The sequence below is a fragment of the Mastomys coucha genome, unplaced genomic scaffold, assembly GCF_008632895.1.
Source record: "Mastomys coucha isolate ucsf_1 unplaced genomic scaffold, UCSF_Mcou_1 pScaffold9, whole genome shotgun sequence".
In the NCBI taxonomy this organism is placed as follows: domain Eukaryota; kingdom Metazoa; phylum Chordata; class Mammalia; order Rodentia; family Muridae; genus Mastomys; species Mastomys coucha.
Genome location: NW_022196915.1, coordinates 33,915,992 through 33,942,248, shown reverse-complemented (window position 1 = coordinate 33,942,248; position 26,257 = coordinate 33,915,992). Strand labels below are relative to the sequence as shown.

At 38.5% G+C, this 26,257-nt stretch overlaps 1 protein-coding gene across 1 annotated transcript in view; it reads left to right on the top strand.

Annotated features, from left to right (window-relative positions):
• Positions 1-25,541, top strand: part of Wdhd1 (WD repeat and HMG-box DNA binding protein 1) — a 34,035-nt gene extending 8,494 nt beyond the window's left edge. Inside the window, exons 8-25 of the mRNA XM_031361297.1 lie at positions 592-698; positions 1,111-1,252; positions 2,717-2,912; positions 3,871-4,052; positions 6,875-7,059; positions 8,854-9,095; positions 11,866-12,003; positions 13,075-13,231; positions 15,608-15,722; positions 16,341-16,472; positions 18,780-18,997; positions 19,095-19,225; positions 19,584-19,637; positions 21,309-21,352; positions 21,685-21,855; positions 22,012-22,139; positions 22,874-23,012; positions 24,662-25,541. Of these exons, the coding sequence (XP_031217157.1) occupies positions 592-698; positions 1,111-1,252; positions 2,717-2,912; positions 3,871-4,052; positions 6,875-7,059; positions 8,854-9,095; positions 11,866-12,003; positions 13,075-13,231; positions 15,608-15,722; positions 16,341-16,472; positions 18,780-18,997; positions 19,095-19,225; positions 19,584-19,637; positions 21,309-21,352; positions 21,685-21,855; positions 22,012-22,139; positions 22,874-23,012; positions 24,662-24,862 (2,682 nt within the window). The 3' untranslated portion in view covers positions 24,863-25,541. The remainder of the gene's footprint in view (positions 1-591; positions 699-1,110; positions 1,253-2,716; positions 2,913-3,870; positions 4,053-6,874; positions 7,060-8,853; positions 9,096-11,865; positions 12,004-13,074; positions 13,232-15,607; positions 15,723-16,340; positions 16,473-18,779; positions 18,998-19,094; positions 19,226-19,583; positions 19,638-21,308; positions 21,353-21,684; positions 21,856-22,011; positions 22,140-22,873; positions 23,013-24,661) is intronic.
• The last annotated feature ends 716 nt before the right edge of the window (positions 25,542-26,257 follow it).

Sequence of the window (26,257 nt, the reverse complement as noted above, 5' to 3'; positions counted from 1 at the left end):
GTGTGTAATTGGACTATGTATGTGCTTGGTGCTTGAGGCTAGAAGAGGGCTCTGGATCCCCTGGAACTGGAGTTCTGGATGTTTGTCAGCTGCCATGTGGGTGCTAAGAACTGAACCCAGGTCCTTAGCAAAAGCTGCCAGTGCTCCTAACTGCTGAGCCACCTCTCTATCACCTTGTTATTTTTCTTATTCTGTCTCTAGCTCTCATTTCCCCATCATGTATGTTTTTTCAGTTGAAGGCTCGGGGTATGAACAGTGATGTGCTAAGGTTCACCTCACTTATTGGCTGTCTTCATTTGGTGGTGAATGTTATGATTCCTTGTAGTTGTTTTGTTTGTTTGTTTTTCCTTACAGGATGATAACATTTTATATTTTATTTTTCAAATTAGGCAGGTATTAATTTTCTCTTGGCTAACAAAATGATTTGACATATGCTAATAGCTGAAATTTATTGAAAAAGGTTAAAAATATATTTTATTGTATTTTATATATCAAATATAACTAGAATAACTCAGTAGACATTTAAACTATTTGGGGTAATAAAGTGAGTAGTTTCAAAATGTACAACATTATTATTAACTTTCTTTGTAGACACTCAATATAGTAACCTGGTCTCCCTGTGGGCAGTATTTGGCTGCAGGTGCTATTAACGGCTTAATTGTAGTTTGGAATGTGGAAACCAAAGACTGCATGGAAAGGTACAAATTTGTTGTTTTTGCTTAATTAGGAAGCATTTGTACGTTCTGACTGTTACTCAAAATGAAAATAGTTTCTAGATTATGAAAGCCATAGACTTTGTTTACCATTTATATACATGTGTACACTGCAGAGCATGGCATGATGTACTGTAGAAGTCATAGGACATCGCATGAGTGAGTCCTCTCCTCCCGTTGTGAGGGTTCTAGAGATCAAGCTCAGGCTTCGTGACAGGCACTACACTCTGAACCATCTCCCCGACATCACGCAGGCTTTTCAAGCTGAAAGTTCCCTAGAAAGTACAGAAAAAGTATTTGTTTATGGATGGTGCTAAGGATTGAATACATGAATATTTGCTACTGAGTCACATTCTCTAGTCCATATCTTGAAAAGCCCCCACTTTTTACTTTTTAGGGTAAAACACGAGAAAGGTTATGCAATTTGTGGCCTGGCCTGGCATCCCACTTGTAGTCGGCTATGTTACACTGATATGGAAGGAAACCTTGGAGTCCTGGAAAATGTCTGTGACCTCAGTGGAAAGGTGTCAAGCAATAAGGTAATGGCAGTATAGGGTGTGTGTAGTGTTCCTTCGTGATTACTATATGTTATTGTGGAAATTGGGGGTCCCTTTTGTGGGCTCGTAGTCTTTTTTTTTTTTTTTTTAAGATTTATTTATTTATTTATTTATGGGTTTTTTGTTTTTTGTTTTGTTTTGTTTTGTTTTTTGAGACAGGGTTTCTCTGTGTAGTCTTGGCTGTCCTAGAACTCACTCTGTAGACCAGGCTGGCCTCCAGCTCAGAAGTCCACCTGCCTCTGCCTCCCAAGCACTGGGATTAGAGTTATTTATTTATTTTATGTATTTGAGTACACACTGTAGCTGTACAGATAGTTGTAAGCCTTCATCTGGTTGTTGGGAATTTACTTTTAGGACTCTGCTCACTCTGGTCAACCCTGCTCACTCCAGTCATCCCAGCTCGCTCCGGTAGACCCTGCCCCCGCTTGCTCAGTCCCTGCTCACTCCAGCCCAAAGATTTATTTATTATTATTATTATCAATAAGTACACTGTAGCTGTCTTCAGACAAACCAGAAGAAGGCGTCAGATCTCATTACAGATGGTGGTGAACCACCATGTGGTTGCTGGGATTTGAACTCAGGACCTTCGAAAGAGCAGTTGGTACTCTTACCTACTGAGCCATCTCACCAGCCCTGGGTTATTAGTCTTAATAAAAGAATTTAAAATGGACTTAGAAGAAAGCTTGAGAACTATTTTATTAGAGTTTAAAGGGAAAACAAGAGAAGGCAAACTGAAATTTCCCACTAGTTGCTGAGAGGAAAAAAGGTTGTGTCTTTAAATCAGGCATAGAGGTAAGCAAGCAGCTGTAAAAATGTATGGGGGTGCAGGGAGGAGGGTGCTTCCAGAGAAAACAGAGAGCCCAGAGTGTTAGGAAAAGTTCGCCTAGTCTTTTAGCCAGTATTTGAAAAGGAGGATATATATGTATATATATAAATTTTTTATCAAAAAGGCAGACATCTTTAGCAGGGCTGCATGATGATAGCGCCTTAAGTAGCTGTTTATGTATGGATATGCGTTTGCATATGTATCCCCATAATCCTGACCTGTCCCCAGAGTACAAGGCATTTAAAATAAATGTACTTGCTAATCATTCTTAAGTGATAGGTATGTGCTTACTTGGCAGAGTTTATACATGTCTTTAGGGATCTGGATGGGTTGGTGGTTGACTGTACTCCCAGCACTTGGTAGGTAGGCAGCAGGATCAGAAATTTCAGGTCAACCTTGGTAACAAGAGTCAGTTTGAGGCCAATAAGATATATAAGACAGTGTTTCAAAAAACCATAAATACAAAATATTTGTCTTTGAGGATCAAGGCTGTACATTTATGTGCAAAGTACTAGGTTAATATCCAGCACAACATTAACAGCAAAAGAAAAAGAGCTGCCTTTTGCCTAATTGTGTTTATCTAAGTGATTTACTAATACATTGTAATTTAATTTTTCAAGGTATCAAGTAGAGTGGAAAAGGAGGATTACGATGATCTTTTTGATGGAGATAACACAAGTAGTACTGGCGATTTTCTAAATGACAATGCAGTTGAGATCCCTTCTTTTTCAAAAGGAATTATAAACGAGGATGATGATAATGATGACCTCATGCTGGCCGCAGATCATGACTTGGGAGATGATGAAAACTCAGTTGGTATGACTTTGCCTTTGTGCATGTGAGAGTCCCCTTGCTGATTAGTTTTCCAGATGTTATTAAAAACTCATAGATGGCTTGATTAGTGTCTAGAGGTACATTCTAAACCCTATGTTAAAAAATTTCAAATCAGCAATCTAAGCCTCCTTAACAAACTATAAAAGAAGCTATATCCCAAATAAAAGGAAGTAACAGAGATTAGCTCAATTAAATCGACAATGGAAAAGTTAGAGAGGAGGCTAGGCTAGAGGTGCTTATGCCCAGCCTCACAAGGTAGCAAGAGAGAACTCGCTTTCTGGGTTATCCTATGATCCCCTCACATGTGCCATACGATGTGCACATCTGCACTCTAGGGCACACAAAACTAAATTTAAAACAACAAAACACTGTCATGGCTTGCCAGGTAAAAGTGTCTGCTGTTAAGTCTGACAACGGAGTTCAGTCTCGGGGACCCACAGGCCACACTTTACCATCCAGGCCATCTCCACAGCCCACAGCTTTAAGGAGATTGTGATGTGTGTGTGTGTGTGTGTAACAACAGCATACATGGACTTAGTTTTCTCTCTCCAGCTTTACATGGATTCTGAGGATCAAACTCAGGTTACCAGTTTGGCAAAGCAAGCATCCTTAATTGCTGAGTCTCCCACTGGCCCACCCTGAACTTTATAAATATCAAGATTGGTAAAATGAGTATAAGTGGGTGGTAACTAACAATGCAGTGACTACTAATAAAGCCTGGTGTCATTGCCTACATTAGTGTAAGGCACCATCTGTTCCCCCCTCTCAGGACTTGTGCATCATCACTACGTTCTTTGAGCATGGAGGCCACGGTGGAAGAGGCTAGTAGTGTGCCAACTATTACTAAGTCCACGGAGGGCCTTTACTGTAATACTCCATAATGCTTTCCTTTTTCTAGGCTGTTAATTTGATGATTGTCTTACAATTCTTCATATTGTAGATGTTACAATGCTAAAAAATGATCTTCACAAAGAGGAAGGGGACGATGATCAGGCAAGCAGTATTCACAATCTCCCCCTTATAAAACACCAAAGGCCATTTTATGATGGGCCCATGCCAACCCCACGACAAAAGCCGTTCCAGTCAAGTTCTACGCCCTTGCATCTCTCTCACAGATTCATGGTGAGCTTTCATCTATATCCACCTTTTAAAAAATACTTCAGCACTGTTTCTTCCCTACAGTTTATTGGATGGATTAAAAAATAATTTAAAAAACCTTGCTTAAGTGGGTTAGAGCATTTAATTGATCATAATTTTATGGTAGGTTTATTTCATGGTTAACTAAAATTTTTAATCTTTCAGCATTGAAAAATTTGTTAATTATGTTTTATAAGATAAAATAATATAAAAATATGACTATATATCTTATAATACTTGTTGGCATATTCCCAACCTTATTTCTCAGAATCTCACTAAGTAACCTAGAACTCACTATGTAGACCAGATTGACCTCAGATTTGTGACACTTTTCTGCCTCTGCCTCCTGAATGCTGGTATTGTAGATAATTTACCCTCATGCTTGGCTCTATTTTTTTAATCTAAAATATTATTTAGATTTTAAAACACAAGAAGATGTGATAAGTAAAAAACTATAACAAAGAAGAACACTTTACACTGCCTCCAGGAGCACATAAGGTCCATTAGAACAGAGATTGTTCTTTTTTAAAATTAGTCTTTTACAAGCTTAGCAGTTTTGAGCACTAAACTAGATTCAATTCTCAACACCCACATGGCAGGTCACAACTGTTATTCCAGTCCCAGAGAATCAAATGTCTTCTTCTGTCCTTCATAGTGGTACACAGACATTATGTGCAGATAAAACACCCACACACATAAAATTAAAAAACTTTTAAAGTAAGAAAAGAAAACCTACTATCTTAGTATTTTAAACAAGGTACAACACTGTAGGTATTAAGTATGTTTCTTGAATTGATGAATGAACATAGTAACTTTTTGCTTCAAGTTTGAGAGCTTACAAAATTTAGTATTTTTTTTATCTTTTTTAAAAGATTTATTTTTATTTTATTTTATATGTATGAGTACATGAGTACACTGTAGCTATATAGATGGCAGTGAACTATCATGTGTGTGGTTGCTGGGAATTGAACTCTGCAGGTCCCGCTTGCTCTGGCCCCGCTTGCTCAGCATAATTCACTGCATCTGTCTTCAGATGCACCAGAAGAGAGCGTCTGATCTCATTATGGGTGGTTGTGAGCCACCATGTGGTTGCTTGGATCCGACCTCAGGACCTTCAGAAGAGCAGTCAGTGCTCTTACTCGCTGAGCCATCTCACCAGCCCCCTGTATTTTTTTTTTTTATTAGATATTTTCTTTATTTACATGTCATACGATATCTCCTTTCCCAGTTTCCCCTCCGAAAAAAACAAAAAACAAAAAACCAACAAGAACAAACCTCTGTTCCTTCCTCCCTCCCGCCTCCCCCTGCTCGCCACCCTACCCTCTCCTGCTTACTGCCCTGGCAGCATTCCCTACACTGGGGCACAGAACCTTCACAGGGCCGAGGTCCTCTCCTCCCACTGATGACTGACTTGGCCATCCTCTACTGTACACATGCTGCTGGAGCCATGAGCCCCACCATGTGTTCTCTTTGGTTGGTGGTTTAGCCCCTGGGAGCTCTGAGGGTACTGGTTAGTTCATATTGTTGTTCATCCTAAGGGGCTGCAAACCCTTCAGCTCCTTGGGTCCTTTCTCTAGCTCCTTCATTAGGGACACTGTAATCAGTTCAATAGGTGGCTGTGAGCCTCTACTTCTGAATTAGTCGAGTACTGTCAGAGCCTCTCAGGAGACAGCTATATCAGGCTGGATTGTCCTTCCTTCAGTCTCTGCTCCATAGTTAGTCTCTTCAACTCCTTCCATGGGTATTTTGTTCCCCCTTTTAAGAAGGAATGAAGTATCTACATTTTGGTCTTCCTTCTTGAGTCTCTTGAAAATTTGGTATTTTTATTTGCTAGTAATTTTATATTTTTCATTCTGCAAATTTTGTTAGATGTTTTTATTGAAGACATAGTTCTGTCATAAAAACTTGTGAAAATATGAAGAGTAGCATTTTGTAATAAAACTTTATTGTTAAGAATCCTCATTGAGGGCTGGAGAGATGGCTCAGCTATTAAGAGCACTGACTGCTCTTCCAGAGTTCAAATCCCAACAACCACATGGTGGCTCACAACCATCCATAATGAGATCTGAAGCCCTCTTCTGATGTGTCTGAGGGCAGCTACAGTGTACCTACATATAATAAATCAATGAATCTTTGGGCCAGAGCGAGCGGGCCTGGCATGAGAAGAAAAAAGAAGTATCCTCATCGAGTAATATAATACATCTTAGTGTCAATATTTTATTTATAGCTATGTTTAATATTATGTCCTTCTGGCCTTGGTGGTCACCAGATATGCACGTGGCGTGTATACATACATTAATGCAGGCAAAATAGTCATACACATTGAAAAGAAAGGAATGCGAAGACAGATAGGCAGGCAGGCATGCAGACAGACAGACAAGGATTGCGTGTGAGCCTATAGTATACATCAATGAAAATTAAACTTTCCAAATGTTACTAATGTTGTTTTATAATTTATATATTTGTCCTATGACAAACCAGTTATCTGAACAGAAAAATAAATCTGTTGTCATTTACATCTCTATTTGTGTGTAGAATCTTAGAGTTTGAGGTATTTGTTTGGAAGAATTTGTTTTAGTTATTTAAAGCCAATTATAAGTATTATATTACTAATGTAATTTTTAAAATGTTAAACACCCCACTTGCTAATTAATTATGTGACTTTTTATAAAGGAAAGAATAATTAGTTACTGAAGCTGTACTATTCCCACTGCTTCCTGAAGCTATGCTGAGTTAGAATAGTAACTCTAGGTAGGGACTGAGTTATAGTGTGTGAGTCCCTCTTGCTTGATCTTATATACTCGTAGGTATGGAACTCTGTTGGGATTATTCGCTGTTATAACGACGATCAAGATAGTGCCATAGATGTGGAGTTCCATGACACCTCCATCCATCATGCGACACATCTATCAAATGCTTTCAATTACACAATGGGAACTCTTTCCCATGAAGCTATTTTGTTGGCATGTGAAAGTGCTGATGAATTACCAAGGTAAATAGGGAGAATCTGGCATTGTTGAACATTAGATCAAATTGTATTATTTATAGTATGGAATATGAGAAACTAGAATTGGCTGTAAACACCAGTATATCTCAGAATATGTTATGCTCTGGTTGTCTCCTCATTGCATCGTCTGCATATGAAAATGATGGAAATAGTTTATAACACAAAAGAGATAAGACTATATTTTATATCATAACAATAGTTATTGCAATTATAATAGTAACATTCATAGAGTACTCAGAAAATGAAAGTTCCCTTCATTCCCTAGAGAAAATCCCCTTTAGAATTCTTTTAGAATTAATACTTTGAGCCAGGCAGTAGTGATGCACGCCTTTAATCTCAGCACTTGGGAGGCAGAGCAGGAGGCCATCTCTGTACAAAGTGAGTCCCAGGACAGCCAGGGTTACAGAGAAATACTCTGTTCAAAAAAAAAAAAAAAACAAAAGTGAATTAATAGTTTGATACGTATCCTTCTTGACATCTGTCTATTTGAACTCTCCTTTAAATTTAGTTTATTGTAGTATAATTTATATACAATAAAATGTAACCATACTTCAGGTTGATGAGTTGACAGATTTGTATATATTACAAAGTATATAATATTTTTTATCATCTCAAAAACTTTTATATTTCTTATAATTAATTCAGTCCTAGTCTTGGTTAACTGCAAGCCTCAGGCTTGATTTGTTTTGGTTTGTTTCTTTGTTAGGGTTTTTTGTTTTGTTTTGTTTGCTGTATGTTAGATTTGAAATCTTCATATGAAAACAAAAAAATTCAAAGGAAGATAATATCAAAATGTAATATTTATCAAGTTTTTCTTTTTTGCTTAGTGGATTGTGGGCTAGTTTACATGGTTTGATAGGTAGATGGTTATCCTTTTTGTTTTCCTTAGAATTATTGCTTTTTCTTTCTCTCCTAGTCTTTCATGTTAATTATTTCTTTCTTTCTTTCTTTTTTTTTTTTTTTTTTTTTTTTTTTTTTTTTTTTGGTTTTTTTGGTTTTTTTGGTTTTTTTTTTTTGTTTTTTTGGGGTTTTTTTTTGTTTTTCGAGACAGGGTTTCTCTGTATAGCCCTGGCTATCCTGGAACTCACTCTGTAGACTAGGCTGGCCTCGAACTCAGAAATCCACCTGCCTCCGCCTCCCAAGTGCTGGGATTAAAGACGTGCGCCACCACTGCCTGGCTATTATTTCTTTTTTTAATGAAAATTGTTGCATAAGGTTTTGATACTTTGTATGTTTTTAAAGTCTTGGTTGTTATTGTGCACTTATGGTATAGGAACACTTTATAGACTTTACCTTCAATTTTCCATTTAATATTATCTTGTGGACATGTTCTTATATCTTCAAATAATCTTTAAAAAATGTGAGTTAACAGTCTTAAGGTAGATCATTTTAAATGTATTTCATGGGCTTGGGGTGCCATAAAATATCTGTTTATCAGCTTCAAGGAAATGGTTGTATCCCTGGTACCAGACATGCACATTCCAAATGAATTTTATAATTATTTTCTTTAAAAACAGTTATAATAAAATAGAAAAATAAACTGCCTCATGATTAGTTATATATAAATTACCACAGATAGCTGGGTGGCACACCCCTTCAATCCCAGCACGCAGGAGACAGAGACAGTTGGGTCTCAGTGAGTTCTAGGCCAGCCTACTCTACAGAGCAAGTTCCGGGACAGCCAGGGCTACACAGAGCCCCTGTTTCCGGGAAGGGAAGGGATGATTAAAATTATCACATAAAAATGTGGCCGTTTCTGTCTTGTCTTATTTGTTTTAGCAAGCTTCACTGCTTGCACTTCAGTTCTTGGGATTCAAGCAAAGAGTGGATGGTAGATATGCCTCAGAATGAGGATATCGAAGCCATATGTCTTGGGCTAGGATGGGCGGCTGCTGCTACCAGTGCCTTGCTCCTTCGATTGTTTACTATTGGAGGTGTTCAGAAAGAAATCTTCTGCCTTCCTGGACCTGTGGTATCAATGGCAGGACACGGAGAACAGCTTTGCGTCGTTTATCATAGAGGTAGGTTTTTCCTCGTCTTATATGGTGCCTTAACTTTGGTAAAATGAAACTACTTGAACTATTGTTGTTGTTATACCTCATTTGGTTTTGGATTGTATACCTCCTTTTGCATTTACTAAGTATTTTCATCATTGATGAAAAGTCAAAGATGAGGCTAACTACAACCAAACAATTTATATATAACTAATCATGGTGGTTGTAGTTAGCCTCATCTTTGACTTTAGAAAATGTTGAGATATTGCTAAGCAAGAAAAATAAGGATGCTCCACTGTATAGACTACTACTAAGGAAATTCAAAGGTAAAATTCCGTTATTTGCTCGTGTAAAGTTTATCTTTTGGCAAGTACATTGTTCAGTTTGTATACCTCAGAAATAACCTACAACTTCTATAGTTCAAAGAACCAAAACAGCTAGGAGCGACTTCCAGAGGTTGGGACCTCCTTTTCCTTGCTTTCTGTCTTCACTTCCTACCTGTCTGTTAACACAGACCGTAGCAAGTTTATTGCAAGGTCGTTTGTTTTATTTTAAAGACTCTGGAGGAAGTATTGTCCTCTCTTGGCTGCTGTGACATTCTTGTTCAGCTGTTTTGCGATTTTGTTTTCATTGCCATTTTGTACATATCTGCAAGAGTAACTGAAACAGGTGTCATGGACAATATGTACTCTTTGATTTTACCTTTTAAAAACGTTGCTTGCAATTCTAAATTGATAATCGTGACTCATGTCAAAAATAAGGTTTGAAAACCAGGTGTGGTGATGCATGCACACCTTTAATCCCAGCACTTGGGAGAAGAGACAGATGGATCTCCTGCTATCAAGGCCACCCTAGTTTACAGAAAATTTTCATGCCAGTCAGAACTATAAGGTGAAACCCTGTCTCAGAACAAACAAAAATAAACACCCGAAAACAGTTTGAGAAGCTTCTTTAGGGGATTTTATTTTAAAATGTGGTTTTAAACATGTATGTCTAAATTGGTATACCAGCCATATTTCATAACCATGTCTCTGAAATTTCATATTCACTTACTCATTTGAAATCTGTGTGTTATGTTTAACTGGCCTTTTGAACTCATTTACTTTTTTTTCCTCAAATTTTCTGCTTAAATAGTTTGGTCGCCTCAGTAATTAGTCTATTAACAGTTCATATTAACAAATGTTCAACCTTATACAACTATAAGACATATGAACTCCATCAGTATAGTCAGAACATGTTTCTGCGAGTAGCCCATTCCAAGTCTGCCTCATTTCATTTCACAAACTAACACCCAGCCATGCCATGTTTCAGTGCTGGTCATAGTAGCCTCTACTAGGAATGTTACAGTCTATTCTGTGCATAGTTGTTTGTACGATCTTTTAAAACCTTAGACCATCTCTCTTTTCTGCTTAAATTTCTCTGACTTTATTTTTAGAATAATAAACTACTTCCCATAACAAGGTGTTTTATTGGTCTAACAGGATCAGAGCTTCATCTGTTTCTTTAACTTCATGCCTTACCATTGTCTTTTACCACTGGCCACTCTGTCCTGTGAACACATCCTTATTTCTGTCTTAGGACCTTTCTGCTAGCTGTTCCTCTTTCATCGCATCCATCTTTTTAAATATGAGCCCATAAGCAACAATAAAAACCTTCTAAATGCAACCATAAATTAATTTAAAATTAAGTGTGCACCAAGTCTGTAGTGTTTGTAGCAGTGTTTGTCTCTGTTGGTGTAACTTCACTGCAGCCTGGGTTCTGAATGCCCAAATGCATAGTTTGAACGGTGCCTGCCATTCCATCACTGAGCACCAGAGAGCACCACCTGAAGCAGCTTGACTAAAATGTATGTTTTATGAGTACAATGTGTTTACTGTACACAGAAATTTTCTACTCTTATAGAAACATAACGGTTTAATTATTGGAAACACAATATTTTCATACATCATTCCTCAGCAAGTAAGTATCAAATAGGGATTGGACTGTGTCAAGATGCTTGATGGTAGAACTTGCTATTTTAGTCTCATAAAAAATGGTGAGTGAATTTTGGTTTGGGATTATGACAAAGTATTCAACCATTTCTGAATGGCCCTGTTTTAGTTTCTCCTTCTGTTGTGAAGTATTGAGCCAGGTGGTGGCAGCGCTAGCTTTTAAGTCCAACACTCAGGAGATAGAGTTCCGAACCAGTTTGGTCAACAGAGAGTCCCAGAACAGCCAAGGCTATGCAGAGAAACCTTGTCTCCATAGCACCTGATATAGCCAACTGGAGGGTGAATGGCTTATTCTGGCACAGTCCGTTGTGGTGGAGATGTGAAGCCAACTGGGCTTATTAACTAGCTGGTCGTTACTACAGTCACAGTCAAGAAGCAGAAAGTGATAGATACATGTTGCTCAGTTCCCTTTAGACCAGGATCATAACGGGAATGGTACCAACTACGGTACCATTGTCTCCACAAATATTCATTGTAATATATTATTCTGCTTCTAATGTATCAAAAAGATTGCTCGTGTGGGTTAACCACAAAAATGGTGCTGTTTTAAGAATGTGTCATGGGCTGTGATACCACATGACTTTAATCCTGGCATTTGGGAAACAGAGGCAGGGGGATCTCAGATTCCTGGTCTACAAATCAAGTTCTAGGAAAAACAGGATGACTAAGAGAATTTCTGTCTCAAGACGTCCTGCCCCCCCACCCTACCCCCAAAAAAGTGTCACAAGGTTAATTCACAGAAAATAATTTAGACTTGTTATGGCTGAATAACCCCTGGTGCCTCATACATATGTACATTTCTCTAGGTACAGGGTTTGATGGAGAACAGTGCCTTGGAGTTCAACTGCTAGAGCTGGGGCGGAAGAAAAAACAGGTTTTGCATGGTGATCCTCTTCCTCTTACAAGGAAATCCTACCTTACATGGCTGGGGTTTTCTGCTGAAGGCAAGATAATTTTCTTTCTTTATATTAAAGACATATTTCAAGAAAATAATTTCTTTATCTTAGTCTTAATTGATTTAAAAATACTCTATATTTAAATTTTTAATTTTAATATGAATCCAAACTTCTGTTGTTAGGTAGAATAATAATTGTTTCACTATTCATGAGAATTCTGATAAGAAAGCTTACAAAGAAAATGGTATTTTTATTATCTTGTATTTAGTTATGTGTATGTGTGTGCCCAAGAGTCCAGAAGGACATTAGATCCCCTGGGGTTGTAGTTAACGGTAGTTATGAGCCTCCTCTGTGTTCTGGAAACTAAACTATAGTCCTCTGTAAGAATAGCGAGTGCTCTTAACCAGTGAGCCACTTCTCTAGCCTTAAAAAAATATATTTTTCTAATATTTTTTATTGTATAGTAATGGAGAGGTACAAATCATTAAAACATGTCTTTTTCAGTTAATTCTATATATGCTAAGAAGTTTCTAAAATTGTGCTCAATCTGTATGTGGCTGGCTCTTGAATACTTGAAAAGTGGCCAAGTTGAGATATGCTATAAATATAGAATGCTGAATTTGAAAGACAGTATTGAAAAAAAGAATATAAAAAGAATCTCAGTTATTGGTTTGCATTGACTCATGTTTAAGTCGTAATATTTTGGCTATACTGGGTTAAATGCTAAAATTTCTTGTTAAAAAGTACTACAGTGAGATTAAAAGTTAAATTTGTGTATATATGTTTAAACTTTTTTAAAAAGTTAAATGGACTTTTAAAAAATTTCTGTTTTATTCCAGCAGGGGGACATAACTTTCATTGAAACTAGTGGAGGGGTGTGTGTGTGTGTGTGTGTGTGTGTGTGTGTGTGTGTGTGTTTCCTTTTAGTAAATTTAAGTCAGAATCAAAAGTTTTTTTCTTCATTTAGGTCTCTGTGGAAATGAATTTTACAGAAAGCGACTTTGAATTATCTCCCCCCAGCTTTAGCTTTTGAAATTAAAGTTGAATCCTTGGTATGTATTTTTGAAAGGTTTATTTAATAGTACATTTTCAGTTGATTTCTTTGTTCTGGGTGTTTAGGTACTCCCTGTTACGTGGATTCCGAAGGCTGTGTTCGAATGCTTAACAGAGGGTTTGGGAATACATGGACTCCTATATGTAACATAAGAGAGCACTGCAAAGGAAAATCTGATCACTACTGGGTGGTTGGCATCCATGAAAATCCCCAGCAGCTAAGGTGGGCCATCACAACGTGTAGAAAGTTGACTGATTTAGGGGCAAAGGTTGAGATAAGATCTTGTACCAATATGCCTGGCTCCAGCTTCCTCTTTGTATGAGACTCTATATTTATTTGCTTTTCATCTTCTGCTGACTGGTAAAGGGAAAAGTAAATTGTGGTCTATTTGTATTATTGGGCTGTGGAAAGGTATACATAACATGTTTATAATGCAAATGAACCTTGAAACATTACACTAGTAAAAGAAATCAAAGGACTACATATTATATGATTCTGCTTATGAAGATATCCAGAATAGGGTATCTCTAGAGATAGAATAAGGTAATAGACATTCTGTTCCTGGCATCTCTAGGCAGATTATAAGGCAAGAGCAGGAATGTTTGGAGTGGTGGTAGTTTGCATTATAGGGATTTGAGGAGAGAAAATTAGTCTTTTTTTAGACAATGCAAAGTTGAATTTAGTAGAAAGCCATAAAGGTTTTAATGCTTATTTCCATGTTTGCCTTTATAGAATCTGTAGAATTCCATTGTTAATATATTAGGTATTATAAACTATGTTGGCTGGGGCTATGGCTTAGTGGTAGTGCTTGCTTAATATTCAGGCAGTCCTGAATTTCTACAGTACAGGGAAAAACATTATATTTAAAAACCTTCTGAGTGTGGTGGCACAGCACTCAGGGCAGAAGCTGGTGGATCTCTGTGTCTGAGGTCAGTATAGTCTTCAAAGCAAGTTGTGGGTCAGCTAGGGTTACATAATGAGACCTTGGGTTTGGTTTGGTTTGGTTTGGTTTGGTTTGGTTTGGTTTGGTTTGGTTTGGTTTTGAGACTAAATTAGTTAACTTCTTAATCAGTGTTAGGATGTCTTTAGTTATTTCTAATTCTAGAAATCGAGTTATTTGTTTGAACTAAAGAATTCCCATTACATCAATAAGGGGTTATAGTTTGAACCCATAAACCCCCTCTAGTGCTTACTCAAGATGACTCACTTTGTTATTAAATGTTTTATCTTATTATTTGAGACTGTCTAATGTAAACCAGACTGCCTTCAAACTCAGGGATTCACCTGTTTTGCCCTCCAAGTACTAGGAGTAAAGTTGTGTAGTTCACAACTCTGGCTCTAGCTCCAGGGGATCCAATCAGGTTTCTAGCCACCTTGTGCACCTTAAATACTTGCACAGATCTGAGTGTGGACTCAGACATATTCAAAGTTAAAAATAACTTAATTTGAAAATTATTTTGAGTTCCTTAAAATTGAGTCTTCTATAGCCCAATCTGGGCTAAACTCAACCATGTAATAACGAATAGCCTTGAACTCCTGGTTTCCACTTCCCTAAGTGCTAGTATTAAAGGTTTGTGCTACCACATTTAGTGTAGTCTTACACATTGCACATTTGAAACACTGAGATTAGCATCTCCAGAAGTCTGCTTATGGAGTCTGGAGAAATGGCTCAGCAATTGAGACCACTTGCTTTTGCAGAGAACCTGGATTCCATTCCTAGTACTTACATAGTGGCTCACAACCTTCAGTTCCAGGGGACTTCTAAACTTCGTGGGTTTGAGGCATGGATGTGGTACACATGGTACTTATGTATACAAAATGAATAAATCTCAAAAACAAACAAACAAAGCTGAGTAGTGATGATGCACACATCTTTATCTCTTGAATCTGAGACTGACCTGGTCTACATAGTGAGTTCCAGGACAATCAGGACTACACAGAGAAACTTTGTCTCAAAAAACCTTGGGAGGGTGGGGGGAGACTATAGGTCTGCTTGTGAAAATGTACTTATTTCTACCATGAGTGGTGGAATTGGAGAATTGGAACTTCAAGGCCAGCCTGGTCTATCCATTGTGACTATGGCTCAAAAACAGAAAGGGAAGATGAAAATAAAATTGTATTTAGTTTTGTGCATTGAGATAGGGTGTTTTCATGATTTTCTTAGTTTTATTATAAATAAAGGTTTTTTTTGTTGTTGTTTTTAAAAGGTTGGAAGATGCTACTCAGTCATTGCTTCTTCCTCCTTCTTTTGAGAGCCTCTTAAGGATTTGAGCCTGGGATTAAAGGCATGTGTCACCACAGCTGACTCATATTTGTGCTTTTATTGTATTATCACACAATAAAGGAAAGGTTCACATCTCATGACAAAGGGGTATATATCATGTGAAAAGCATTTGTGGGTGTGGCTGCTTTTTAATGTCTCTCTGGTGGGCATTTAATATTACTAGGGTTGTTTTTTATAAAAAGTTTCAAACCCAAAGGCCTATTAGAATAGTATTACTGTTCATAGTTCCTAATTTATGACAAGGTTTTATTTTAGCAGTTTTTGTGATATTATAAAGTCTTTAGCATGGGACTTTTTTTTATTTTAACTGACAGGTGCATCCCTTGTAAAGGTTCTCGGTTTCCTCCCACCCTTCCACGACCTGCTGTAGCTATATTATCTTTTAAGCTTCCTTACTGTCAGACTTCAACAGAGAAAGGCCAAATGGAGGTATGTAGCTGCCTTAGTACTCTAAATTTGATACTAAATACCTGTTACACAGAAGATTTTAGATCGTCACAGTCTCAGTGTTGGGTATTATTACTACACTATGATTTAATAGATAATGCAGTAGGCTTTTTGATCACAAGACCACCTCATGTGGTTGCTTTCACAGCTTCCAGGGCTTTCTGCAGAGGAAATGGCTTTGACTGGGAGGCCCTCACCAGGGGCAGCGCTTCCCTGGTAGGGTCAGGTAAGCCCTCTACACAGACCATAACCTTGTCCTATTCTAGACCTAGCCCTGTTGTTTTAAAAGGCATTTGAAACCTTGCAATTAGTTAATGCTAGTTAGGAAGCAAATCACCTACAGAACTGGTTTACAAAGTTCTCTGAGGACTAAACATATATGAAATAAAAATGCTGTACACATAAAGATAAACACCTTTTTTAAAAGGCTAGAACATAAAGCCCAGCTATTATAGCACATTGAGATTGGAATTGTAAAGTAAGAATATATAGACAGGAGGATTTCAGAAAATATTTTAAAGCTAGCATCTTAAGGTACAGCTAACACTTGCCCAGTATTAAGGGAATATTCAGTTTTATGTACTTCTATCCATTTTCCAGGAACAATTTTGGCATTCGGTTCTGTTTCACAACTACCTTGATTACTTGGCTAAAAATGGTTATGATTATGAGGAGAGCATTAAAAACCAGGCAGTAAAAGAGCAGCAGGAACTCTTAATGAAAATGCTTGCGGTGAGTAAAATATGGTGAAAAATTAAGAGTTTAATTATTTTCTTAGGTTGAGGGAAAAAATTCTTTTGAAACAGGTTTTCTGTATGTAGCCGTGGCTGTCCTGGAACTTGCTCTATATGTAAACCAGTCTGGCCCTGAACTCAAAGATGCCTCTGCATCCTGAGTGAGGAGGAAAGGTATGTAGCACCATGCCCAGCCTTAGGTAGAATTTCTTAAATATATGTAAATAAAAACTAAATTCTACCTTCTACGTTATATCAATTTTATTTTCTCCCTTAAAATTTCTATCTCACTTTTGATGTTACAGTTAAAATATTTGAAGTATTTCCCTATAGCTAAGGCTGTAGGTGGGTGAGTAAGCTTTTCCAGTGTTGTGCCCATCCACTGGGCTCCAGCTGATGCTCCAGGTAACTTGCAAGAGTGAGAGCCATTGTTGGGACTCTTGCTCATCTATGCTAGAGTTTAGGTGTGGACTGTTGTAGATCTCCAGGCTTGGACAGTTTTGAGACCGTCCTTAGGCTTTCAGATTTCCCAGCCTTTTGACATCACCAGTGGCTGGGCTTGGTGCCCCGGCTTCTTCATTACATTTCTCTTTGAAGCAGGGTCTCTTAAAGTTCATTGTCCTCTTTTCAAGCTTTTATTTATTGAAAGGAATGTAATCCCATGTCTTCTCTGGATGGTACTGTTGACCATTGAGGGAAGTGACTGATAATTCATTCTAGCCACGGCAAGAACCACACTGCCCTCTGAGTCAGAGTTCCACCTTGCTTAGAAGTGCTTCTTTTGGACTAATGTCAGCAATTTTAAGGAAGCTCTGGTGAAGATATAGAGCTTCTTCCTCATAGGTCAGGTGTGTAAATTACAAAATGTTCCTGCACCATGAGTCATAAGACCGCTAGTGTCCCTTGGTGGCAAGAACTATTTTGAGCTCAAGTTGTCCTGTGCTGGATTGTCAATTCAAACCAAAGAGAAAAGCGAGTATTTAAGATTTGCTTTTACTTTATGAGTATTTATCTGCATGTGTGTTCATGCACCATGTGTGTGCCTGGTAATCATGGAGGCCAGAAGAGGATATTAGGTATCCTGGAAGTGGAGTTCTGGACAGCCAGGAGCCACTGTGTGGGTGTTGGGAATAGAACCTAGGCCCTCTCCAAGAGCAGCAAATGCTCTTTGAAAGAACTGGAATTGGCACAGGACACCCTAAGACCAAGAACTCAGCACAAAGGAGATTTATTTCTCTCATGAGGGACAAAGGGGAGGGAATGGGAGACAAAGGCAGGAGACTAAACGAGGGGAAAGGAAAAGGAAGAAGGGAGAGGGAGAAGGGATATTTGCCCTGGAAGGACACGGGACTGCCTCTTGATAGAAGGGAGACAGATGTGGCCCTTAGGCAAATGGCAGTTTATAAAGGAAAAAGGTGGAACCCCTGTTAGGATGATTTGGGTTGTTTTGGTTGGGCATGTAAATTAGGTGACAAAGGGGGCTTCTGACTGCTGGAATTCAGTACTTCCATAAGTAGACCTTGGTTATCAGCCTCTGGAGGAGGAAGTAGTCAAATAGGGGAATAGACCTTGGTGGCCAGCTTTAGGAATATAATCTATGATGTAGCAGGAAGAGGGAAGTGGGAAGGGCAAGGCCTGCCAGAGCCATGTTTGCTATTCTGGTGCCTATTAGAGCCCTTCATTCTTAACCACTCAGTCAGCCCTCCTGCCCCAGAACACCCTTCATTTTATATTATAGACATAAAAAGTGTAAATGTTAATTTAAAAGTTATATGGCTATTTCTGATAGTTGAAGATCACAGACGATATACATGAAATTTTAAGCATGTCTACTTTTCCCGTCCAAATTCACTTAGCATTTGTTATCTAGTTCTGAGCAAAGTAGTAGCTGTTTTTTGTTTTAATTCACTTTTTAAAATTCCCTGCCTTATTGTGATGAGTGGCAACTGGAGAAAAATTTATGAGAATTACACTTGATTTTAAACAGTTGTCTTACTTCTCATGCACTTTACATCTGAAGTATGTCACATCTCATTGAATCTAAGGTACTATTTGTAAATGCACTGTTATTTTATTCATTTAAGCCACTAAGGAATACTATTGATCAAGCCAACACACCATTAATTATAAGATACTTTTTTTTTAAAAAGGTACTTTCCATTTTATAGATGTACAGTGTGCATTTTAGAAGAATTAGGTGTTATACCCAGAAGACTTTCATTTCACTAGTCCTGTCAGTCTTTTTTTCCTTTTCTTTTTTTAAGTTTGACTTAACATGATTTGATTTTGATTCCCCCCTGATTAGCTGTCTTGTAAATTGGAACGAGAATTCCGCTGTGTGGAACTTGCTGATCTAATGACTCAAAATGCCGTGCATTTAGCCATTAAATATGCCTCTCGCTCTCGGAAATTAATATTGGCTCAAAAACTTAGTGAACTTGCTGCAGAAAAGGCAGCTGAATTGGCAGAGACCCAGCCAGAAGAAGAGAAAGAAGAGGATTTCAGAGAAAAACTGAATGCCGGGTAAAAGAGCATCAACTATTTTAATTTTCCTTACTGTCTTAAACATGAAGTTGGTCTTTGCGTTTGTTTCTTATGGTTTAATCCTATGACCCATCAGTTACAGTCGTACCACTACAGAGTGGAGTCAGCCACGAGTCAGAAGTCAAGTTGAAGAAGATGCCGTTTCAGAACATCTTCAGGACAGAGAAGACACTGTTTCAGAAGAAAAACCAGAGCCACACAACCATGGTAAGACATGTTTTCAAATCAGTGAAAGGTACAGAGGCTCAGCAGATAGTGGTGCTTGCCACGCAGTGCTGGGCTTCGCCTGCAGAACACACGGAAAGGTAGAGAGCTGACTCTGTCTACAAAGTTGTCTTCTGACCTCTATATGCACAAATCGCCAACCCCCAACAACAATGATTAAATAAATACATAAATAAGTAAAGAAAAGCTATCATTAGTATTGATTTTTCCATTTTGGTCAGCTAAGAGAAATTAAATTCCATTTTTTTATTTTTTCAAAGTATCTCTGCAGTCTAGATGTTGAATATCAAGGATGACTTCATTGTCCTTACTTACATTGTTTTATTTATTTTAATTATAGGGCAGAACTTATTCCAAAGTGCAAATTCCTCTGATACACCAGCTCTTAAATCAGGTAAGAAATATATGTAGCTTATAGCAGTGGCTGCAATCTAGTCAGAAGCTAGGTACCTATTGGTATTCTCGTGGAATGCTTACAGCAGAGACTAGAAGATGAATCAGCCTGCAAGGGAGTGGTGGATGGGAGCAGAACAAACAGTATGTGTGGAGACTTCAAAAGAAGAATATAGGGTCTTGGAGGGATATTCAAGATTTTCCAGACTGTCTTCATTCTACGATTCCTGGGAGGCTGCTGTAGGTTCTAAGCAGGACCAACGCCATCACACGTGATATTAAGGGGGAATGGACATAAGACTACCAAAGCAGTCTGAGTGAAACTAAATAGTTTGGCTTGGGCTATAATAGTGACAATAGAAAAAAAAGTTGGTGTTTCTAAGGTGGAAGATGGTTCAGAATGAAGAATAGCCCAGTATCAGAAACTCTAGAGAAAAGCAAAACAGGTTCATAGGGGAAGCTGATGAATTACCATTAGCTAAGTTAGGCATTTGCTTCAGAACCTCATAAAATAAATGTTAAACCATTGACATAAGTAGAACAGTTTACACCATGGCAAGCAGTCATTACAGTTTGTAAAGTAAGAAGAAACAGCCCTAGCTAAGAGGATTTCCAGCATTTAAGCATCAAGTACAAGAGGAGAGGAAGTACTGGGAGAGATCTCTGATCCAGAGAGAAAGGGCTAAGTCTGGGATGTGGTGTCTAAAAAGCCAAGGGATGAGAAAATATAGAAGGGACCATTATATAGAAAGCCATTGGGAGATCTCAAGTAAAGGACCAGAAAGTATCCATCATGTTTGGTTCCATAGAAGTGGGCTGGGGATGCTAGCTGTTGTGTAGAAGGGTTAGACTTCATACCATAGTGTGGAGAAATGTGTGGGAAGGAGGAAGTAATAGTAATGTCAGTGGGTTCTGAAAAGTGTGGTAGGAGGCAGTGGTGGCGCATGCCTTTGATTCCAGCACTTGAGAGGCAGAGGCAGGCGAATTTCTGAATTCAAGACCAGCCTGGTCTACAGAGTGAGTTCCAGGACAGCCAGGACTACACAGAGAAACCCTGTCTTGAAAAACCAAAAAAGAAAAGAAAAGTTTGGTAGGGTTGTAAGGAAAGATGGTAGTTGGAAGTGTAAAGAGCTTGTTTTGTTTTTGTTTTTAAATCGAGAAACAGGTGAATGAAGAAGGGTCAGATGACGGGGAGAGAGGTATCAGTAGGTGTTTCCTTGACAAGATGGGCATGGGTGTCCACACTGTAGACATTACTAACCTTAGCACCGCTGTTTCATGGTCGAGGGGAGAAGGAGTCTACACACTGGTATGTTTCACAGCAGCAAGTTGGGACAGTTCACATTTAATATTATTCCAGCTTGGAAGAAGGGAAAAGATCATTTGTGTTTGTTTTAAAGTTACATGGGGCTGGGCGCAGAAGGACACGCCTTGAATACTAGCACTAGAACGTCAGAGGCAGGGGAATCCCTGTAAGGCCAGCCTGGTTTGCATAGCAGTTCCAGACCAGTCTCATGTACATAGTGAGATCCTGTCTCAAAAAAAAGTACCTTTGTTTTCATATAATACAAGTTAAAATATTATATTTAGCATTGTGAAAGTCAGAAGTTGTATTGATTTTACAAAAAAACAAAACACAACACAACACTATTGAGTTTTTTTCTTGTAATAGGTGCAGTTTTCTCTAGCAGCCAAGGACGGGTAAACCCTTTCAAGGTAACCAATGATGTTTTCTGTTTGAATATTATCCATACAAAGATGTTTCCAGATGACCTCCTTAGATTCTTAGATTAAAGACAGGTCATTGTGAAAACAAAGGGGAAGCTGCAAGCCATTCCCTTCCGACCTCAGCACCCGTGTCCTACTTAGTTCTAGATACCCAGTGCTGAGGACTTGAGGGTGTGGCATCCCTGTCTGTCCTTGGGATGTGGTATCTGAGAGAACTTGTTTCAGTCTCAATTTGGGTTGTACTCCATGATGAATTCATTCTAAAAAGGGATTCCACAGTGGGATTGTCTTCTTCACATAGAATATTCTCTTCTCTCTAGGTAATAGTCAATTCCAAAGAACCAGCTGTATCAGTGAATTCAACACGCTCAGCTAATATTTTAGACAATATGAACAAATCATCCAGGAAGTCCACTTCTTTCAATCGAGTAGAAAATAATGAAAAATCTCCAGTTATAAAGCCTCTCATTCCCAAGCCAAGGTCTAAGCAGGTACTGCTTTGGTGAGCCTCATACGTATTGTTCTGGCGAGATGAAGTGCCTGGTTTATCACTGGTTATGTAGCAAGGGAGTGTGTTCCACCTAGATCCCCCCTTTTAAATATTTATAGATTTGTCACCAGACTTACACATCTGTTTGTTTTCATAGGCATCCGCAGCATCCTATTTCCAGAAAAGAACTTCACAGGCTGATAAGACTGAGGAAGTAAAAGAAAATCCTAAAAGTTCGTCTTCTGAAACTCCAGCCGAGTGCCTTCAAAACTCTGAAAACCAAAGGTGAGTATGTAGAGAAGCTTTGTGTTTGAGATGCAGTGTCCCAGCTGCGTGCTGACATGCCTTTTATCCCAGCACTCACAAGGCAGAGGCAGCTGGCTCTCTTTGAGTTTAAGGCCAGCCTGGTCTACAAAGTGAGTACCAGGACAGCCAGAGCTACATAGTGAGACCCTGTTCAAAATTAATTAAAAATAAGATCTTAGTTGTAAATACCTGTGCCATTCATTCAGGCTAATATTAAGGATCTCTTCAGCTTTTGAATAGTAGGAGGCAGTGGACTAAACAGGGATTCTGGTGTCAGAATGCTTAGCTGTTCAGTCTCATCCTACTCTTACCCTATGTACCTAAACTAGGCTATTTCATCTCTCTGAACCCCCGGTGCCTAATTTATCAGTTGAGACACCAATTATTTCCAAATCATGAGGTTTTACTATAAGGTAATACATATAAAGCATTTAGGATGTGTGGTAGCAAGTGCTAAGAAACTTGATTAATTTCATTAAGACTTCTGATGACCTAAATACAGTTTGTACAGAAGGTATAATAGAATCGAGTCAATTTTACAAGTGTGCTTTGACCTTGCTTTCCTAAATAATGGTGCAGGACAACCCGGGTCAGCAGTGAGTGGAGTGAGGTGAGTATTGAAAAGCTGATCGTTAGCTACTAATTTGAAAATGTCACATGACACTTTAGATAATATATTCGGTGTAAATTTTTTCATGTTATTATTACTTTAGGCCAAAGACTGGGTTCCAGATGTGGCTGGAAGAAAATAGAAGTCATATTTTGTCCGACAACCCTGACATGTCAGATGAAGCAGACATAATAAAAGAGGGGATGATACGATTTAGAGTATTGTCTGCTGAAGAAAGAAAGGTACGGACTTTTATGTTGAGATGAGATCGTGGTGGGCTTCCCATGTTTAAAAAGGTTCTTATAGACATGCCTTTTTCTTTGGAAAAGTGAATACATCAAAAAAGTCTTGGTGAATTGGAAATTAGATGTGGGTGAGTTTTGACAAAGTAGATATTTTAACTACTACTATCAAGTACATGAAAGTAGAAGAGAATATAATGCTATCTACTTCCATGAGAAGAATTCCTTTGGTTGGAAAACTTTGGTGCTTTGGTCCAGCCTTTCATACAAAAATTAGGAGGGGTAGCTGGCTAACCTGCAGTGTTTGGGAAGAAAGAGGAAGGAAAGTGAGCAGTTTGCCAGTTACGCCTCAGACTTCCTTTCCTCACTGTAGAGTGTAGGCACCGGCTTTGACGGATTGGGTTTTATGAGTAATGGGTATTGCGTGATCCAGAAGCTAGAAACGAGGCTAACCATTTCCAGCCTCATTTAGAGTCTTTTTAGCATTTTTGTGTTTCTGTATAAATTTACATGAATGAATTTATTATAAAAGGAAGAGACTTAACAAAACTTGTGATTGTATGTGTGTTTTTTTAGTTTGGGGGAGTTTTGTATTTCTGTGTGTAGAATATAGGGCATTTGTGAATGGTAGGCAAGCACTCTTTTACTGTATTCTCATCTCATGATTATGGCTTTGGGAATTGTTGTATTTTGTGATGGGGCCTTATTCTGTAGCCCTGATTGGCTTAGAACTAACTCACTATGTAAAGAAGGCTGGCCTCAAATGTTGGGCAGTCCTCCTGCCTCTGCCTGTTTCCCATGTACTGAGGTTACAGTTTTGAGCCTAGTTGTTGATTGTGGTTTTTTTTTTTTTTTTAATTAAAACAAAACAGCTGGGCAGTGGTGGCATACGCCTTTAATCCCAGCGCTTGGGAGGCAGAGACAGGTGGATTTCTGAGTTCGAGGCCAGCCTGGTCTACAGAGTGAGTTCCAGGACAGCCAGGGCTACACAGAGAAACCTTGTCTTGAAAAAACAAAAACAAAAAAACTGTCCATGTATGTGTATTTGGCTGCATGTATATATGTGCATCATGTATGTCCTTGGTGCTCAAGAAAAATACACTCTTCTTCTTTGATTCACCCTTCAACCCCCAAGTATATATGATTGTTTTTTTGAGACAGTATCTAATTAAGTAGCTGACTGCCCTTGAACTCCTGACAGTCCTGTCTCAGCCTCCCAAGTGTCAAAAATTACAAGTGTTCCTCACCATCCCCACATGGGCATTGCCTTAGTGAGTTTGATTTGCAGCCTGATGACTAGAGATGCTGAGCCTGTCCATGTTAGCCATGGACCATTTATTTGTATCTTGAGGATATCTTTCAAATTTATTTTGTATTTTTAACCTGATTGTTGATTTGCTTTTGAGTTTTCAAAGTTGCTTACGTATTATGGATATCTATCTCTTCTTCAGATATTGCAACTATTTCCAAAGAATATGAAATCTAAATTTGTTAACCATTAGAACCTTTAATAATAAAGTTAAAATTTCAAATGCTAATTATGGTTCTGTATACAAGAATATTACCCATGAAAGTAAGTAGACCATTTTTATTCTTTAATTTTTCATGCATAAGAATCTCGTTACCTCTCACCCCACTGTTTTTCAAAGGCATGGACTAACAAGGCCAAGGGAGAAACTGCCAGCGATGGAGCTGAAGCAAAGAAGCGAAAACGTGTGGCCAGTGAGATCTGTGAGACAGAGGACCAGGAAGAAACAGTGAAGGAGAATCTGGATCTTTCTAAGAAGCAAAAGGCATTAAATCTTTCTACTAATCAGAAATTGTCAGCTTTTGCATTTAAGCAGGAATAAAAGAAGGGAGTGTCAGGAAATAATGAAACGGCTTCAGCTTCTGATGGATCCTGGACTTCTTTTAACTTTTAGGGAACGTGTTATTATAATCCTGTGTGTTTAGAGACAGAGACAGCTTTGTTTTCATAAGACAGTTTTGGGGGCAGGGTGTGCAGCTCAGTGGTGGAGTGCTTGCCAAGCACTCTCAGACCCTGGGTTCCATCCTTACTGCCATTAAGAAAAAAACAAAACAAAACAAGTAGTGATTTTCCTGTGTCAGGAACAGCACATGTAAGAGCTGTCTGTGGGGATTACTCTGCCATCCATGAACAGAAGTGTCATGATGGTAGTTTCTACCAGGGACACCATTATGTTCCTGTGGAAGTCATTATCTTTAAAAATCACTAAAAGACTCAGTTTTAAGACTTCTACACATTACAGTACCTTCTAGGGCTTTCCTGCCTTTCTTTGTTTAGGTTTTGTAGTAGAAGTGCCATGGTCATTGGCTTCCCAAGTGAGATATCACAGACTACTCTCTTGTCAACTTGACCTCGGGTCCATGGTTTTAGTTTGGGCCCCAAAGTGTAAATAATCTTGTAAATAAGATATGTTATCTTATGTGTTTGGGGACGTTTTTCATGTATTACTTTTTGTATGTTTGTATAGACTCTTTTGAATAAATAAAACTTTCTCATTTTCATATTTGTCTTGCTATGGTTTTAACACCATATTTCCATGCTCTTCACATCACTTGTGAGGTGGAGAAAGGCTGCAGGCCATACTTTGAGATTGTGGCTGTGTGGACATTGGGCTGATGGGTGCTGCCTTCTTATCAGCAGCAGCAGTGTTGCTGAGGGAGCCTTTGAAGGTTTGATAAGACAGTAGTTAGAGTAAAGGGAAGTATAACTGCTCTTTTACAAAGCCACAGTTTTGTGCATTTTGCCTATTTGAGGTGTGTGTGTGTGTGTGTGTGTGTGTGTGTGTGTGATATGTGGGTGCAAATAATGGTGAGGTGACTCACAATCGAGTAGTTTATAGGTTGAAAGGAACCAAATAAGTTGAAAATTTAGATGTACAAGAGCCAAATGATAGTTCTTATTCAAATGATAGTTTTGGTTGGTTTTCTCTCCTGCACTTCCCAAAGTTGTGAGTGATTCTCTGTCTCCTTTTTCCCAGTTCCTAGCCTGCACAAATCTAAAGGTCCACCCTGTCTCCCCTTTGCCCAGCCATTGGCCACTGGCATCTTTATTAATTGATCAAAAACCATCTGGGGACAAGGACACACAGGTTCCCAATTAAATCAAAGCATTAGAACCAATCCCCAACACATAGGGTTATGATGAAAATGAGAGGAAAGCTTCATGGTTTTTATACAAAGGTTTGCTATTCACACTATGCTATTGCTGACTCCATCTT